At 38.9% G+C, this 19,723-nt stretch overlaps 1 protein-coding gene across 4 annotated transcripts in view; it reads left to right on the forward strand.

Annotated features, from left to right (window-relative positions):
- Nucleotides 1-19,723, forward strand: part of SLC24A2 (solute carrier family 24 member 2) — a 112,762-nt gene that overhangs the window by 61,094 nt on the left and 31,945 nt on the right. For 3 of the 4 annotated variants that reach the window (XM_058043389.1, XM_058043388.1, XM_058043387.1), the window contains exons 5-6: nucleotides 12,174-12,224; nucleotides 19,626-19,721. In XM_058043389.1, coding sequence (XP_057899372.1) covers nucleotides 12,174-12,224; nucleotides 19,626-19,721 — 147 coding nt within the window. The remainder of the gene's footprint in view (nucleotides 1-12,173; nucleotides 12,225-19,625; nucleotides 19,722-19,723) is intronic. The other variant, XM_058043390.1, reaches the window with a different exon arrangement.

Below are 19,723 nucleotides of genomic sequence, written 5' to 3' on the forward strand. Positions count from 1 at the left end.
CCACTCTAGCAGGTGAATGTGTAGGATGTTTTTAATGGAATGTGAACTTTACATTACAGCTGAGACATCATCATTCATTAAAAATATAAATATCTGTATGACATTAGGTATTTGTTTGCTTTTATGTTATTACAGAAACAATGACCTTGATAGACATAATTTCTGAGGATTAAGATTAATGACTGCCTGTGTTTCTGGCTATCATCAACTCTCAGCCAGTCATTAATCCCCAGGAAATCCTATGCCATATTTGCTTCTGCTTAAGTGCTAGTCTTGCAATCCAGCTGGTCTGTTCATAACAACATTACCCGTATGAAAAAGGATGGCATCATCTGACCTGCTGTGTTGGCCAGGCCCCAGTCCAAAATCCAAGCAACCTGAACATAAATCATGACAATCATTGATCATTTGTAGCTGTTTTCTTCTGGGTCCTGTACCTCAGATACCTTTGTCCTAATTTTGAAAGGGATATTCCTGGGTTATGAAAGTGTAGGTTTTGCAAAGATCTCTTTACATTTTTTAATAGAAGATGGCTGTTGTTTTGCAGTGGGAACTGGGCAAGAATAAGATAGTAGGTATTTTTTATGAAAGTGTGCTGTGAATAGTAATCCTACCTTCTCCCTGTCAGCTGCAGATTGCTGTAAAGATGATTCCTTCAGAAGTGTGGAGGGAGCATTTTCTCTCTGGAGGCTTCTGCAGGTACTCTGTTGAACAGGGAAGATTCCAGCACTGAAGTGAGGATTTAGAGCACCAGTGCAATCTAAGACTACATTGTTTTTCTTGCACGGCTTTATCAAGACGCAGGAAGAATGATATTTTTTCATTATCATAGCAGCCCTTTTCTGCCTGCTGATAAGGTGCTACAGGCCAGCAAAACATTTCCCACAAGTGAGGATTTAGCTAGTTGCTGACTTTCTTGCTCTGTGTGACAAGGCTATAACTCATATGCAAATGACATCCTCTGCATGAAAATAGGTGTGATATAAATCACTGTCATGGCTTAGTCCCCAGTGAGAAGCAGATATCTTTGGCAATTTTCTCCTATTCCCATCTCAAGTCCTATTTCCAAAATGGAAAACTGCAGGACGTATTTCTGCAGAAAATTAATTGTTTATCTTATAATCTGTACTTTTTTTTTTTTAATATATAAATATGGTTCATGTTATTGGTAAGAGAAGTAACCTTCTGTTACATAAAGCTGAGCTTACAATTCTGTCACTTCCTTCACTTAACAGAGAAAAGTACAGTATACTGTCGCTGTTCTGACAAAAAAAAAAGAGAAAACCTGCATTCATACTTCACAGGAAAATAAAGAAGAATACTCAAAGTTTTTGACATAGTAGTGAATTATTCATAATGGCTTGGTAGGTGCTGTTCTGTTCCTACATATTGGTGTTAAGAATTTTCCAACTTTTCCATTCACTGTGAGCTGTTCTGCTTCATTTGCTCCTGCTGCTTGGGTACTTTTCTTAGATGTCATGAAAACTGTCAGCTCACCCTAAAGACATCTGGCAGAGGTTGGGTAGCCTTTGCCTGGACGGTTACTCAGCAGCCTCCCAATTTTTATCTCATTTTGCAAAAAACTCATCTTCTTACTCGGCCCGTGGCCTAGGTGAGATGCACCAGCATGTCTGTGCTCACTGCCATTGGTGCTGTTGTTTGCTTGAAGCTGTTTATTTGCTGTATCTTCAGAGAAGTAAGGCCAGGCAGCTCAGTTTACACCAGCTCAGGGGTAATGCTCAGCTCCTGCATGGCGGAAGTAGCCTGAGCACTTCCACTTCCCTCATCTCCAGAACATGGGTCTCAAAAATCTTTTTCTACCTTAACCATTCTTTGATTCTGTTATGCAGCAGGACTTGAGTGCACTTCACAGAAGAGCAGAATCAGAGAATGATAGAATGAACTAGGTTGGAAAAGACCTTTGAGATCATGGAGTCCAACCTACCACCTAACACCTCCTCATCAACTGAGCCACGGCACTGAGTGCCACATCCAGCCTTTTTTAAACATGTGCAGGGATGGTGACTCCACCATCTCCCTGGGCATACTATTCCACTGCCCAATCATGCTTTCAGTGGAGAAATTTTTCCTCACATCTAACCTAACCTTCCCTTGGCTCAGCTTAAGACTGTGACCTCTCATTCTGTCAGTGGTTGCCTGGGAGAAGAGACCAACCCCACCTGGCTGCAGCCACCTTTCAGGAGATTGTAGAGAGTGATAAGGTCACCTGTGAGTCTCCTTTTCTCCAGGCTGAGCCCCCCCAGCTCCCTCAGCCGTTCCTCACAGGGTTTGTGTTCCCAGCCCCTCTCCAGCCTCGTTGCCTCCTCTGGATGCGCTCAAGCACCTCAAGGTCCTTCCCAAACTGAGGGATCAGAGCTGGACACAGCACTCGAGGTGTGGCCTCACCACTTCCTGGCACCATGCCAGAGAAGAAAGAAATACATCTTCAGAATTATATAGGCACAAAAGTATTTTATTTAACATGAAGAAATATGCAAATCTAGACAAAATTTATAGAAGTAATATTGTATGCTATTAACTATCTCTGCTTTAAATAATTAATAAATCTTGAGCATCCTTTAGGCATACCCATGGGCCTGCAAAAAACCTGAGCATCCTTCTTCTTGCACCTTTGTACTTACTCTGCTTGTCCTTGGCTCTTCTTCTGTCCCATCAAGGAAAAACAGTCCTTTGAGCACAATGCTCAGACCATTCTAGCTCTCCTCTCAGCTGCAGACTGAAATGTTTGCAAGGGATTTCTGCCAGAGAAGGTGGGGCTCCCTGCCAGCCTTGGATACATATTAGCAGCTGTTAATCAGAATACAGTGTTTTCTCTTTAATTCCTTCCCACGGTATTCAGTCTGATACGATGGTGAGAAACCAATGAAAAAGACAATTAGGCTAACTTTCAAAGTGTAGTGTCATGTCAGGCAGATACTCATACTCTTTTTATGTGTCTAGCTTTCACAAAAGTGAGGTGGTTTTTCTCATTAAGGTTGAAAGGGACTTTTTGCATTACAGAATCCAGCTAGTCCAATCCCCTGCTCAAGCAGGATCAGCTTCAGCAGGTTGACTATGAGAGCTTCCAGTCATGATTTGAAATGTTCATAAATGTTGATAAATGGAGACTCCACAGTCTTTTTGGGAGACACATTTGAAAATTCCATCCAGACACATATTAGGATGATGAGCAGTGTTTGCTCATCATCCTAATATGTGTCTGGATGGAATTTTCTGGTTTTTAGTTCATCTCCATTGACTCTTCCCCTGTCAATGGGGACTTCTGAGAGAAGTGTTGCTCCCTGTGTTCTTTCTGTCCCATCAGGTGCTTATACATGGGGATAAGAGCTCCCTGAACCTGCTTTCCTCCAGGCTGAACAGTCTCAGCCTCTCCTCTGATGAGAAGCGTTCCAGTCCCCTCATAATCTTTGTGGCCCAGTGCTGGACTGGTTCTGGTATGTCTATGACTGCCCTGTACTGGTGAGCCTGGGACTAGTCCCAGCATCCACCTATGTCTCATGAGCACTGGTGTAAACAAAATTCCACCTCCTTGACCTGTGGCAGTGCTCTCCCTAGTGGAGCACCCTAAGGGTGCTGCTGGTCACCATTGCTGCAGTGGCACTTTTCTTGCTTTCGGTGACATGACTCTCCACACAGTCATTTGCAAGAAGAAGGCTTTTTCCTGGGAAAGTTTTCAGACATCTAAATGAGACAGGTGAAGCAGTGAGGCACGTCATTCTCCAGCAAGGTCTTCTTTCACCTTTCGCTGCATTTCAGCTATGGTAGAGACCACCAAAATTGGGCTCCTAACTTAGATACCTGCGCTTCCACGATAATGTAGATGAGATGAGTATTTTAAAAGTATCTCCAACATCAAACACCCCATAATGCCAGAGTCAGCAACAGCATAGGTAGAGTAGAAACCCACATGAGCTACATGCAGCTAAGGGCACGTCTATTTAAATAGGCAGAGACAGTATTTTAGATAGCCTAATTCGTATCTGTCAGAGAGACAGAGAGCGAGAGAAATTAGATAGCTGTTTCCTCCAATATTACTTAGGACTTCAAAGCCAAGAATGGATAGCACTTGTATTTACAAACGTCTTTGTAAGACACAGAAGATATAAATGTCACTGTAACAGCTGTGGAACCTGAGCTGTCTATAAAAATGTGTGCTTTTGGCCTAGAGAAAAGTGATGTCTTGGGCTAGCAAAGAGAATTTTATTATAAGGTTTTGGTTCCAGTGACTTTTTTTAATGTAAATCATGAATATATAGTGATGATCAAAGAAGTAGATATTCAAAGTCTAAATTATTTTACTGAGTGGATCTATTTAGCTTATGTACCGGAACCATTTCATTCTTGTCATACTTTGAGCATGTAGGTCTTGCTTTTTCTAGGTAGCAGAGGTTGCACTTCCATGACTGTAGGGTGAGTGGGCTTGCAACTTTTATCCTACCCACAGATATTAAAAACTCTCTGTGTTTTGGTTATACATAACTTTGTGGGCAATGAAAGCCTTGCAGATTTCTGTCAGAAAGGGCAGTTCAGTGGGAAAATTCAGCTCTTTGTTAATGCTCTCCAGCTCTGTAGCAGTGTTAGATCTGCTTATCTGCAGAGATTCCCAAGACTCAGAGAGAAGGCACAACTCATTGTTGTGTTAGTTTCATTGAGAAGATTTCTACTTACATAAAATTGAAGCATAGGTTTCCCTTTAAAATCTGTATTGATCTTTGTAGGTGGAAAAAATTAAATAATGAAAATTTTCTGATGCCTTTTTAATTTAGTTTTGAATCTGAAATGTAGTCCTTGTGTTGGTTTTGTTGTCAGTTTTCACGATTTACTTCTGCATGCCCTGTTTTGTTGTTTTAACTTCAATCTACTCAAGCTGTACACTGCAGGCAGAATTCTTGTTTCTCTTCTTCAAAATTTTGTATTGCCCTGTTCTTCAGACAGTGTATTCTTGGGATTTCCTACAGAGAATGCAAGGAAGACATATAGAATACAAGGCATGATCCCAGCACAGGGTGCAGTTGTCCTGACTATGTATTTACATGCTTAATGGCTTTAGCTTCATTTCAAGTTTCTTCCTAACTCCGTATTTCTTTGTTAAAAATATGAACAACAGAGAACATAAGCAATGTATGAACCTGTACAGGTCATGGAATAGTAGTGTCTGTGAGGGACTTTCCACTGAAGCTGAAAAGTGGGAGATTTCCTTTAGTACAGCTTGTACATGACAGATGACTTCGTCATGCACAAGTTGGTTGGATTTTGTGACTGGCTAGTGGAAGGAAGGCGTGCTGTCTGCTGTTGTTCTCCTTGGATATACTGGAAAGCAAAACAGCTGAAATTTGTTCAGTTGGAGTTGTAGGTTTCCAGACCCTACAGTGTCTGGCCCAACAGACACTCAAGGAAATCCTGATCCCACTAGAATCAGTTGTTGCACTCCCAATATCATCAGCAGAAGGAGGTTTTCACTTCTACGCCTTGAAATTCCCATTTTCATGAAGATTTGAAGATAAATACTGTCTTCAAAGTCAGCAGGAATTGTGTTTGGTCCTGGCAAAGTGAATTCTGTTATATTGGCTGTCTTTTGGTGTTGCTGCATTGTAGAGAATGTTTGGCGCTTGTCTTCAACAGTTGACGACAGATGGTAAAAGGTATCTTATGATGGAAGAAGAAACAGAGCTCTCAACAACAAGCAATTTCATGCTTTTCTTTAATTTAAGCAAAATAAAAACACCTAAAAATATCAAAATCAGGGTCTGACATGCAATAGTAATTTAATTTACTTTCTGCTCCATTGCATATGTCATTGACCATCCCCTTAAAAACATTTGCTCTTCAGCCCATATCAATTAAAACCCCAACAAACTTCCATTTGTCACCACAAGGAGATTTGTTAGGTGGTATGGACTGAAAACAGTGGATTTTCACTTTTCATTTTAAATGTTGCACTAAGAGCAAAATAATAGCAACTTCTGGATGTGTCACTATCTTAAGCTGCCCAGAACTCTGCTGATATGATTGTAAATTCATTTAGTTATATTTCTATTCACACTCCAGCTTGATAAAATTGCAATAAACCAATTATATAAAAGCAAACAACTCTAATAAAATTATTTTTAGGGCAAAACCACCTAAAATAAACAAAAACAAAAACAAAAACAGGGCAAGGACACATGAGGAGAGAGAACAGGAATAGAAGGCTTGCGATTTAAAGGGATGAAAGGTGACCACATGTTACTAGATGTGGTCACCTTTCATGATGTACAAAGTAGTAAATGATTTAGTTACTCTCAATGTACTGCCAATAGCCAAGTACCTGAAAGACTTTATTTATAATATTTTCTGAATTTGTTTAGGACCTTTAATAATGCAGTATTAGTAGTAGTATAAGCAAAAAATATGTAATTCTGAAATTCAATGCAATTTTTAACTTTATTATTTCTATCCAAAAGGGATCTTTTTGTATTTTCCACTGAAATAGCTCAATGGCAAAGCCTCTATTTTTGAAAAACTGGCAGCTGGAAGGTCCACAAGTGAAAATGTAGGGTACAGCATCTGATTTTCCAGATGTAGTAGGAGAAGTATTTTACTTTTTAAAAGAATTTTTGTTTTGTCTGCATTCTGCAATGATACTACGTACAAACTCCCACAGCAGTCCCAGTCTATCCCAGATGGGATATAATTACTCAGTAAGAAAGCTAAGAGGTTTAGGAAGTTTGTAAAAGATAGGAGTCAGAATAAGATTAGATTCACTGAAAAGAATTATTTCCAATAATCGTTTCTATTTAAAAATCACTATTCCTGCTAGCCTTCAGTTGGTGGGATTTTTTGTATATTTTTCCTCTAATAGTGTAAGTAAAAAGGCATTTTCTTTTGTTAAAGATCTGTTAGAGGTTAGGACTTTCGTTTTAAAACAGTAACATTTAACAGTTTTAATCTTCACTCGATCTTTCACAAGTTCTTAGCATCAAGAGATCTTTGTTCCTAATATAACATCACTGCTGAAAGCAAATCCAACTTTGATTCCAGTTTAGTTTGGATAGTCACTGCAACTTATCTAGAAAAGTTTTAAAGTGGCTTTCTTTTTCTGTTTTTGGCTGAGACTGATCATCTAATCAAATTTGCTCAAAACCTTGACGTCTAGCAGAAAAAACAGTAAAGACATCCTTGTGCTCCTTGATGTTATCATATGAATTCCTCTAATTCCTTTGACCAAAATTTTTGCCTTCTTTTTTAAAAAGGCAAATTAAAGAAGCCTTGACACCTTCATGACTGTAGAAGTCAAACAAAAGGAGTGTCTAGTAAATACAACCATGTAATTGTGCTAAAAATTAGGGGGTTGCCATCAGTAATTTCTCTTTACCAGTTCTGTTTTAGATAATAGATATATCAACTTTGAAACTTTTAATGATCTTGGAGGAGTGTGACATGAATTCTCATACAAATATATTTTTTATGGAAAGTGAAAGTCTCATGCTTGTTGAAGAAATCCACAATTAGTTTCTTTCAGTCTGACTTTACATGAAGGGATACATTTCTCACAAAAGTCAGATTCTGACTTTTCCATGAAGAGATACAAAACTTTAGTAATGCAGGTTGTTGTATCTAAAATAGCTGTATGGTTTATGAGGAGTTCTAGAAACAGGCTAATTTCTGGCCTTATTTGTGTCAACAGCAGTCCAGTCTGTAGCCAAGATTTTAGTTGCAGGAGAGTGGAGAGAAATATTGATTCTGATTTTCTTCTATGGCAGCCTGGGGCTGTATACTTAAAAGACAGAAATTAGTATTTCATCACAGACAGTATGTACTATACTTAGTGAGAGTAAAATAAGCTGAGTTATTAGCTATCTTATTTAATAGAATAGTTTGGTTGCAATGGATGTTTAAAGATCATCTAGTACCATCTCCCTGCAACAAGCAGGGATATGTTCAACCAGTCAGGTTGCTCAGAGCCCTGTACACCTTGACTTTGAATATATCCAGGCATGGGGAATTTACCTCATCTCTCTGAACAACCTGGGCCATTGTTTCAACGTCCTCGATATAAAAATTACCTTCCTTATGTCTAGTGTGAATCTACTTTCTTTCTACCACAGCAACTCCTACTAAAAAGTTTGTCCCAATTTTTTTTGCAGTTCCCCTTGAAGTGACAGGCTGCTCTATGGTCTTCTCAAAGCCTTTTCTTCTGTATGCTGAACAACCCAAATGTTCTGTCTTCATAGGAGAGGTTCTCCATCCCTCTAATCATCTTGGTGGCCCTTCTGTGGACTCTCTCCATCAGTTCCATGTCCTTGCTGTGCTGGCACCCCAGAGCTGATGCAGCCCTGCAGGTGGGCTCTCAGCAGAGCAGAGCAGAGGGGCAGAATCCCCTCCCTGGCCCTGCTGCCCACGCTGCTCTGGATGCAGCCCAGGACACGTTTGGCTCTCTGGGCTGGGAGTGCCCATGGCTGGGTCATGTCCAGCCTCTCATCCCCCAGCACCCCCAAATCCTTCTCAGCAGGGCTGCTCTGATCTGCTCATCCCCAGCCTGTGCTGGAACCAGGGACTGCCCCAACCCAGGTGCAGTGCCTTGCACTTGGTCTTGCTAAACCTTATGAAATTCCCATTCCTATTTGTCAAGGTCCCTCTGAATGACACACAGTCCTTCAGATGTGGCAACTGCATCACTTAGCTTGATATTCCTCAAACTTTCTGAGAATGCACTTGATCTCCCCTGTCAATGTAGTTGATGAAGATATTAAATAAGACTGATCTCAGAGGGACACCACTCATTGCCAGGTGACCCTCTGGATGCAACCATCCAGTCAATTTCTTTCCACTTACACAGATACATCTCTCTCCAATTCAGTGAGAGGGAGCATGAGAGGATATTACTGAAGTCCAGGTAAGTGACATCTGTAGCTCTTCCCTTGTCCACTGATGTAGTCACTCCATCGTAGAAGGCCACTAAGTTGGTCAGGCAGGTCTTTTCTCTTGGTGAAGCCATGCTTGGTGTCTTGAATTTGAAATCACAAACAACATAACCCCATTAACCAACAATATTTTTCTGTTTGCTTTGATGTGGTGTGACACCTACAAACACAGTAGAGAACAGTACATAGAAAGACAAATGTTGCTGTAATCCTTCAGGAATGTCAGTCAGGATTACTAGGAACCTTCTGTTCTTTTCTGGTGTAAAAATATGCAGAAGGGAACAAATTAATTCAGTGACTCTGTAACTGTTGGGGATCAACTGTTAAGCTGCATCTCTGCATCCTCTTTGTTTCATGTGACCAGCAGGGATGTAGGCACTGGCTGCCATCCAGTCTATCTACTATGACCTCACCATGGGAACTGCATAGCACGTTCACAAAAACGGAATTGTCAAATTTTAATTGTATTGGATTAGGGGATAATTTTTCAAGTACCTTTTTCAATTCCATCTGAAACAAGATTACTTCTAAAGCTGTGAAATTTTTCCAATTTAATTTTTTTTTCTGAAAAGTACTTCATTTTCTATTTACTCAAAGTTATATGAAACAGGGTATGTCTTGTTTAATGGGAGAACTCAAAAACAAAGAGCATATTTAGTCTAAACTTTACAGCAGAAGTACCATATATTGGAAGCGGACTGTGCAGAGGCAGATCTGTCATGCTGCCCAGCAGCACTGACCTAAGTAGTCCTAAAACCCTCAAGTATAATACATGTGAATACATGCAGCTGATGTTTTCTGCGTAGTGCATTGCAGTCGGTGGGCTGATGATTGTATAAAGAGTTCCTCTCTGGGTATAGGACTATAAGCTTTGGAGAGCATAATCTCACCAGCAAGATTGGAGTTTTCCTGGAAATAATTTTGCTAACTGCAGGAATTAACCTGGTATAATCCTTGGTGTGTTGAATTGCTGGAGTTCCCAGAACATGATTATCATCAGCATCATTCACTGTCATGCATCACCTTGTTTCTCTTCTCTTTTGGTCTCTGTAAGGTCAGATTGACCCTGTTTTTCTTTACTGTTTGTCTTTTATCTCTCGCTTCAGATGGGAAGTAAATAGATTTAAATGGGATTCCCAGTGTGTGAAATGTCCTGCCTTGCTTCCACTCAATTTTTTCAGTTTTTTGTTTTGAGATTTAGAATACACAGTTGATCTTGGTTTCCTCTGAAATCTCTCCTGTTCATCTGCAGAGTCAGAAGCCTCATACTATTCTGTTAATTCTGAAGTTTGTTGTGTGGTGCAATGCTCTCCTCAACTTCGTTCATGCAGTCTCCCTCTCTGCTAACATTTTGGTCTCCATGTGCCTGCATTTATTTTTTTTACTTTTACCCTCCTTTTGGTGGACTCTTTCTGGCATGTGTGTTCCAGTCCTGTCCTTGATCCTTGATCTCCAGTGAATGCCTCAGCCCAGGTTCTAGCAAAGCAGACCCCAGACCCATGAAGGGTCAGTGAGAATAAGTAGAAGCAAAGGTGCTGCCCGTAGATTCAGCAAATATTGAGCCCTAATTAAATAGGACAAGTAGCTCCAAATGCTGTATATAGAGCGCCTATATTGAAGTTATTGGGAGCTCTTTCCAGGTAAGGACTAAAATTAGTATGGTAGGACAATAGCTTCTTGTATGTACTAGCAGCTGCAAAGATTTTGTTGCAAGACTAAGAAAATTTTAAAAAACAGTATGTACTTTTTTATTGCTGTAAAAGAATATATTAAATTCTGTCTTTAAATTACATTTTTCTTTGCTTTAAGAGAGACTTAATTTCCTATTCTATTTGGCTTACTTATGGGCAAGTAAGACACTACATTTTACTAGCAAGAGTACATGAATACTTGTAAGTTTCTTTGTAATATGCCTATGAAAAATTATTACAATCCAATCATACTTACTAAAAAAACCCAATGATAATATCCTGTATATTTTAGTTACATGGCATAAGGCATTCTCTGTCTCTGGAAATGATGTAAGATTTCTCTTTTTTTAAATGTATCTCTCAAAGTGTCAGATTTGATATCATCCCAGTATTTTACAGTTAAAAACTAATAGCCACATCTCTACTGAAATTCACCTTTGTGAAAAATAGTTGAAAAATCATCATGCATCGTTGAAAAACAAAATAATTGGACATCACTTTTGCATTTAATTGCTTAAGGTGTTTCATAAATATGAATGAGAATATTTGCAAAGAAAAAAGCATCATCAAACTGTTAAGTATTCACTTTTTAATGGTTACATTCTGTCAAAGGTTAGATGCTCAGAAACTCAATTGCAAAACTTTTCATAAAAATGATGCGTGGTCATCCACAAATTCCTCAGCCAGACCACTTACAAATTCCTCCTTGAGACTAATTTTTCATTGTCCTGTTTTGTAGGTTTATATTAATTATTGTGTTTATGCATACAATAACACGTATGCCAAATGTTAAGAAAAAAGCACTTCAAAAAAATAGTGTAAAGCCACTGTGGTAAAAAGGTGATTTTATGCAAGATTTTATCGCACAGAAACAAAGAGTAGTAGCCCTAAAGATCTGGAGGCCTCTGCATTCCATTCTTTTTTCTGCTATGATAGAATCTAGTAATGCAATATTTTCAGATAGATTGAATGATTTAACGAATTAAGGTGTCATTTCACCTGATGATGCAAGTAAATATTTTTCTGATTTCACAAGTGACAAGAGTGGTTTAATTAAGTAGCCCGTCTAAGCCAGGCAATATCAGCACTGTTATCAAAACACTGTTTGGGAGACAGCATTATGAGCAGCTCCTAAAATTATGTGTTTTGAAACTTTTTGGTTTAATTTGGATACAGACATATTTGAATATCTGACCTGGGGAATAATAAATGAGCTTAGTTTGCAAAATTTCTGCTGTTTAGGTAGTCTCAAGGTTTATTATCTTTTCCCTGATGTAAAGGCACCAAATGGCAAGAAACTTGAAAAGGCTAAATTTTAGATTTCAGTGCTTCTCCTACATCTCACTTCAGCAAGTTTAACACTTTAGCTAAAGTCATTGACTTGTGAAATTCTGGAGGGGGAAAGCAGTGCCATTTCTGTAATCTGTGTTTCGTTGTCCTGGAAAATGTTTTGCATAATCACTGTTCCAGTTTATGAAGCACATGCAAAAACATGTACATTTATTTCTTTAATGTCTGCTGGTTCCTTATCTCTGTGTCTTTTACTGTGATGTTATAGAGCTTGGATCATATGGAAACCTAAAATATTATGACACAATGACTGAAGAAGGTAAGAAATATTTTAGAATTGTTTGTATGAGCTTTTTTTGAAGCCCTCTGAGTGTCTTTTTTGTGTTTACATTTTTCTTTGTTTTTCTTGGTCCTATTTTCATTTTCTCCATTTTTGAATAACTCATTTTTTGCATGTGTTTATTGGTGGCTCAATCAGTTACAACTCTTTTTTCAAGTCTTTGTTTTCAACATTTCAGTTCTGCTATTTCAGGTAAGAAAATACAAGGGGATACTTTTCGCAAAAAACATATGCAAAACCATACTTGCAGATTATATGGCACAGTATAACATAGATTGTAGGTGCTTACTTGATGCCATGTTTTACAATGAATTCAAGAAGAGAAATTAATTTATAGATTTTCAAATCACTTGAACAATTGCTAAGTGACTTCAGTTTACTGTATTATTGAAGAGCAATGAATAACCTTTAAAACTGGGCATGTTTATTCCTGGAGTATTAATTGTATGCTTGATTGCAATGCAAAAAAATTGCAGTTTGAAATCCTCATTCTAGCAATTTAAGAAGGAAGTAATTAGGGCCTGAATCAGGGCTCAGTGAAATCTCAGGAAATTTTTCTGCTGATTCAAAAGCGCTGCAATTCTATCATACTAATTCAGGAAAGAAGCTAACTCCATAATAAATTTCCAACACATGCTTTTTGTCCTAGTGTGATTAGCATTTCTACAATTTGGAATTATCCCTGAACTGAGACCTGATTGTCTGTAGGATCAAGGCCTCTTGTCCGTCCTTCTGATTATAATTCCAGACAGATGTTTTCATTATGTTAAATTTAGAGATTAGCAGCATGTTTGGGGATGGGGAAAATCTTGAGGCCTGTAGAAAAGTTAGCTACCTATTCACACTTGTTTTTAATCTTGGGAATTTAGGACAAATACCAGTATTTGTATAATAACAGTGTTAATTCTCTCTTTTTAAAAACACAGTTCCTTTCTAGTGTTGAGTAATCTTGAAGATTTTAAGAGAATCTTCATTGCATGACTTACTCATGATCATTCCTCAGGGAGGATGGAAAGTGATAAGGGCTGTTTCCCTCTCTCTGTATTTGCTGTTGGTACACCAATGTAACCACCTGGCTCTGGGGCAGGCTGTGGGAGGGGTCCCATGCACCTTTGTACCAGGCGTTGGAAGATGCTGTTTTCATCTGTGGCAGGCCTGAGCTCATAGAATGGTCTTGCCTCACTGCGCTCCATTGCCCAGATAAGCATCTGGTTCACAGGGGTGGTACCAATATAAAAAAAGATGTCTGAAAGTAGATTTTAACAGGCGGACAGTGGTGTCTATGTTGCTTAAATACACCTCTCAAGTACCTGTAAGGAGCCATTAACCTGGGCCACTACGATATGGCTACCAGAGATAAAGCTTTGCAGTGTGTTTTACTTCAGTCTTCATTACAATCAAGATAAAAAGGCAATTTCTTATTGTAGCCTTAAATGTGAATATGTTAAGGTTTTTATTTTTTATGGCGAAGTATCATATCTGTTATTTCAAAAGTAGCCTTCTGAGATTCATAAATACTCTATTGGCATCTAAATGTAGTTGTAGGGAAACAGTTTTTGCAGTATAATACATACATGGATATATATTATTCCTGTGCCTATGCAGAAGTAATGCTTTTAATATTCAATGTCACCTCAGAATGCATTTCTCATGAATAAATATTTCAGAACCATAGTATAGCCACAGGAAAAATCCAGTAGCAGAAATAAAAAGTAAACTCTTTGTCTTTAGAAACACTAACATTTACAAGAGTCTGTGATGCAATTTACCTTCTCAAATACAACCATCATAATTTTCACTTGTCTTTCATGAGGCAAGTAATGATAAGTGTATCTCACAAGTTGTATTTTGATCAAAGTGTACTATGTACTATGTTTTCAGCTTTCTGTTTGGATTTTCCGAAGTTTAGTTGCTATCACTCTGCATCACACCTACTTGCGTTACCCATTTACTTCTTTCTCTTCCTTTTTGTGACTGAGGTTTTTGTACCTTTTGCACAGCAGCTTAGTCACAGGAATACATAAATCCAGTTACAAATCCATTGATTTTTTTGTGACATCCTTATGTCCAGTCCTCAAGCCTGGAGTAGAGATACAAAATATTCTTTCAGTTCTCCAGTAAAGAAACTCAGGTGCCTTTATTCTTCCTGCTGCATCAGAACAATCAGGGACAAGAATCAATGGATAAGCTACAATACACAATCAGATTCATCCTAATGTCCAGAGAGCCATTGTGCTCCATATATTAGAAACTGATTTCTATTGTTTTGATCTTTTCTCTTTGGTCTGAAAGTGACTTTAAGTTAATTTTAGATTAATCAGGTCAAACTGAGAGAGTAAATGTGTCCCACAAGATGAGAAGAGACCCTCACTCTAATCTTGCGCTCCACCAATTGTCTACACCATGACAAAATTGCATGTGTTTTCATTTGATACTTCTGCTTGATCTTAAACAAGAAAGCATGTAAGGTGGATTTCTGGATTTAGATTGGTAGTCACTCACTAGTTATCTTCCACAGCACGTCATAAGCAGAATTAGTAAGTATAGTTCAGAGTGCTCAACAGCCACAGATTTGACATGTTCAGGCTCATGAAAGCTTGGCTATAGCTAGATAGATGCAGTATGTTTCCTTTGATCACAGACTGAAAACAAGGCAAGTGGTAGAGTCTTGAATTTTTTAAATGAGTGAATTTCTGAAGAACTGTTTTCACATCAAATCAGATATTTTTCTGACCCAGGGAGCCTGTAGACTGCAATTTAGTTTGTAGATAAAGGATTGGCTTTTTAATATATCCTTTATCAGGAGGAGAATCTCTGCCAACTGATGCCAGCTAGAGTTACTCATGCAGATCAACGCATATCTACATTATACAATAATGATTTGTTTGTATCTATTCAAACAAAAACCGATGTAGTTTTAAGCTGCCTTCTTTGGTAATGATCTGGCCTTGATCACCTCTTCCTTCTGCTTCATTCTTTGCAAACTAAAATAGGTTGCCAAATCTGTTGGAGTTTAGTGAACCTAGATTAACTAAGAATTTTGCTGTGGTGATCTGTCCTATTTTAGGTCCATGGAAGCATGCATTGTCATTCATCTAAACTCTCATTATGCCACCTGTTGTGAAAAGCTCTGTTACATAGTCAAACCATAGTACATAGGACTGTTCCAGAGGAAACACAGGTACCTACCTTCTAGAAATAAGAACAGTGAGATAAAATGCTTGCTTTTTTTAATGACCCCACCTAAAGATAAGAAAGAAGACACGAGAGAAGACCTGTGCCTAAGTTGACCTTTGTGGCTTTCTCAAAATTTGAATGACTTAGATACATTCTCAGCTGGTCCTTTTTCTTGATTTCTTGATAGCTCTGTGCTTCCCCTTAAGTGAAAAAGTTTTGGTTTAGTTTAAAGGAGGAAAACGGTAGAGAAAGGGAGGGAGGGCGGGAAAGAGCGAGGGGACATTGCTCTGTGGTCTTTTCTATATTTCAGTACTGTCTTCATGCAGGCCAGTACTACTGCTTTTGTCAGTTTCATGTTTTTGATAGTTAATTATGTTTTTAATAATTTCCTTGCACTTTTGTTACCTACATAGAGTGAATCTAATCAAAGGTAATGACGTAAAACAATGTAAACTACATGTAAAATACATCTACTGAGAAATAAAAATAAAACAAAAGACATTTTCCATTGCATGTGTTGGTTTTAACTTTCATGATAGTGACTTACCACTGTGGAACAGTCTCCTGAATGAAATGGTGTAACTCAAAATCATTAAAAGTCAGTGTCAGGAGTTCTTTCTAAAGTTGCTGAGAGGTTTTTGTAAAGGCAAAAAAAAATGGATGTCACATTCAATTAAACTAATCTAAACCAGTGTGAATCTCTGCGAAGACATTTTCTTTTCAGTTCAGTAGTGGCCATGTTTCTCTGTTAAGCAAACCTACGCAGCTTCACACAGTCTCAAATAAAATACTAGAATATCCTTAGGTTCTTAGAATATCCTTAACCTCTAAAACCGGACCTTCGATTGAAAGGTCCTTCACCGTCTTGGAATAGGTGGGGACATGGATGGCTCCACAGATAGTTTTCAGAAATGTGCTAGCTGCATCAATTTCATTGCTTGCATAAAATGCATTTCTATATATGTGGCATCACAAGCTGAATTCTCAAACATATAATGCTGAATTGGAATCTGAAAGCTAGCACAATCCTTTAGGAGACTGAAATTGTATCAGGCACCTTTTAATATCTACTCATTCTTCTGGATAAGTAGTTTTAAATGCTGCTACTCTTTCAAAATAAGTTAGGAACCACCATGACTCAGCATTTCGGCCTAAAATATTTGAGGATATGATTCATATTTTTTTCTGTTTTTTTCTCTTTTATGCTATCACAAAAAATTCCTGTTCTTTCTCTCACTCTCTCTCTCTTTAACTCTTTGTTACTTCTTCCCATCTAACTGGAATCTCTGCCTCTTACCCTGTGCAATGAAATAATGAGATGCCTTGTTATTTATGCTTGTGTTCTATGCTTAAATACTATTCTGCAGGTGTTTAACTCTGGGTGCCAAAAAATATAATATTTGCAAAACATTGTGAATTGCTAATTTTGATTTTTGATTTTTTTTTTTGAGCATGATGTATTTGTGAAAAGGTGGGGACTGCAGAAAGGACAGTATAGTTTATTAAATATTTGTGGTATTTTTATTACTTTCCAAGTGGTTTGCTGTTGAGAAATTAGTTCCACTTCCCAGCAAATGATAGCTGCTAGTCCCTGTGAATTGCTCATATGCTTCTCCATGTACAAAAGTGTGGATACAGGGGTGTGAAGCTTCCATTTTAAGCAGGGAAGAGAGGATTTCTTTCCTGACTAATGATTTATCCTTGTATGCTTGGAATTTCTCCAAGTTTTTAGCTTGGCAAGAAGTGACTGTTATCCAAATAACTGAATTAATTCATGACTTCTTACTTTTACTTCCCACTGTTAGTCTTTCATATAACTCCATTGAAATATCTTCTGGTCTTAAGTCTGTGCTGGTTTTGCTGCAGGGACACCAACAGTTTTCAATAGAATTTTTTGACTGGAGATGAAGAATTAAAAGAGCTACAGGTCCTGTATTATCATAGTATTTTTAATTAGGAAATGTGCTGTAAAATAGCCACCAGTTAAACGTCTAAAAATATTTTAAAATGCTTAAAGTGCAATAACAATCAGGATAAAACAGTAAAGGCAGATACATCAACTTTCTACACATCATAGGCTGTCATAGGATGTCCAAAGGGTCCTTACATAGAAAGAGCTATGAAGGCAGAAAAAGGTTTCTTTTCACCTAATATTGACGTCTTTGACATTACATTGTTTTAGTGTATCATTTGGACACAATGGTCAATAAAGAGTGACAAAACCTGGGACTTCTGGAGAGTGTGTTGCCCTAGGGAGTTTAGAGGTTGAGCTGTGTGATTAACTTCATGGCTGACAAAAAAAGCCCCAAACTGGCAGATTTAGAAGAAAAAGTATCTCTGAGAATCTGAAATTAAAATCATGTATTCTGGAGACTTCTTCTTCCCCTTCTGAATCACAGACTATGCTAAGTTGGAAGGCACCCACAAGGATCATCAAACCCAATCCCTGCCACAGGACAGCCCCAAGAGTCACACCATGTGCCTGAGAGCACTGTGCAAACACTTCTTGAGCTCTGTCAGGCTGGTGCTGGTATCACTTCCCTTGGGGAGCTGTTCCAGTGCCCAACCACCCTCTGGGTGAAGAATCTTTTTCTAACATCCAACATAAACCTCTCCTGACACAGCTTCAGGCCACTCCCTCAGGTCCTGTCACTGGTCACCACAGAAAAGAGCTCAGTGCCTGCCCCTCCTCTTCCCCTCACAAGGAAATTGTAATGGCAGTGAGGTCTCCCCTCAGTCTTCTCTTCTCCAGGCTGAGCAGACCAAGTGACCTCAGCTGCTCCTCACACAGCTTCCCCTCAAAGCCTTCCTACATCTTTGTAGTCCTCCTTTGGACACTCTCTAACAGTTTCATGTTTTCTCATGTCGTGACACTCCAAACCAGCCCCCAGCACGGGAGGTGAGGCTGCCCCAGCTCAGAGCAGAGCAGGACAATCCCCTCCCTTGCCCAGCTGTGATGCTGTGCCTGATGCACCCCAGGACAGGGTTGGCCCTCCTGGCTGCCAGGGCACTGCTGACCCATGTTCAACTTGCCAGAACCCCCAGGTCCCTTTCCATGGCACTGCTTACAGCATCTCATTCCCAGTCTGTCCATGCATCCAGGGTTGCCCTGTCCCAGATGCAGAATCCAGCACTTTATCTTGTTGAACTTCATATGGTTAGTGATTGTCCAGACCCCTGATTTGTCGATGTTTCTCTTCAGGGTCTCCCTGCCTTTTGAGGGAGTCAGCAGCTCCTCCCACTTTTTTGTTTTCTGGGAACTGGTTGAGTATTCCTTCCAGTTCCATGTCAAAGTCATCTGTGAAGATGTTGAAGGGCAGAGGGCCGAGCATGGGGCCCTGTGGAACCCCACTGGTGACAGGTCCCCAGTCTGATGTCACCCCATTCACTGTCACCCTTGTGCCTGACCCGTGACCCAGCTGCTCACCCACCCCATGGTGTGTTTATCCCGCTGTGGGCTGCACAGAAGGATCCTGTGAGAGACAGTATTTGAAAATTTACTGAAATCCAAAAAGATCACATAAATTAGTTGCTGTTTGTCAACAGGGTGTGTTACCTTGTCATAAAAGGAAATCAGATTCGATAAGCAGGACTTTCCCCTCGTGAAGCCATGCTGGCTGTGATAAGTGGTAGTGTTGTCTTTCAGGTCTTTTTCAGTAAATCCCAGAATAATCTTCTTCATAATTTTACCAAGCACTGAAATGAGTAGAAGTCACAGACACATAAATAAGTCCAAAGTGACAAAACTGCCCACACTCACTCTAATGCAGTATATGTGTTAATATGAAATTTTGTTCTACACGACTACTAATTGAGAACTGAAACTGTTTGTTTTTATTTATGATATCTTGATTCATCTGTATTCATCTTCTGCTTCAGCTGAACTCTTACACCAGCATATTTATAGGTGGAAGTGTACTGACTTCTTCCAAAGAAAAATCATAGCTTTTGGTTTCAATTTCTTTTTCTATTCATTGCCGAGTTCTCAAAGAAATTACATTTTTATTTCTACAAAAGAAAGAAAGAAAGAAAAAATCCTCAACCCTGTATATGGGACCATGAGATAATGTTTAATAGCATATTTGCTGTTTGAGGAGGAATTGAAACGGATTCTCAGCAGTGATCTATGGAGACTAAGCTATGGAAGATTAACTTAGCATCTCAAAATGGCTGCATTGTAATAATGACAATGTTTTCTTTTAGGAAAGTTCAAGGAAAGGGCCTCAATTCTGCATAAGATTGCCAAAAAAAAGTGCCAGGTGGAAGACAGTGAAAGGCAGAACGGAGCGGCTAATCATGGT

Source organism: Melospiza georgiana, chromosome Z (assembly GCF_028018845.1).
Source record: "Melospiza georgiana isolate bMelGeo1 chromosome Z, bMelGeo1.pri, whole genome shotgun sequence".
In the NCBI taxonomy this organism is placed as follows: Eukaryota; Metazoa; Chordata; class Aves; order Passeriformes; family Passerellidae; genus Melospiza; species Melospiza georgiana.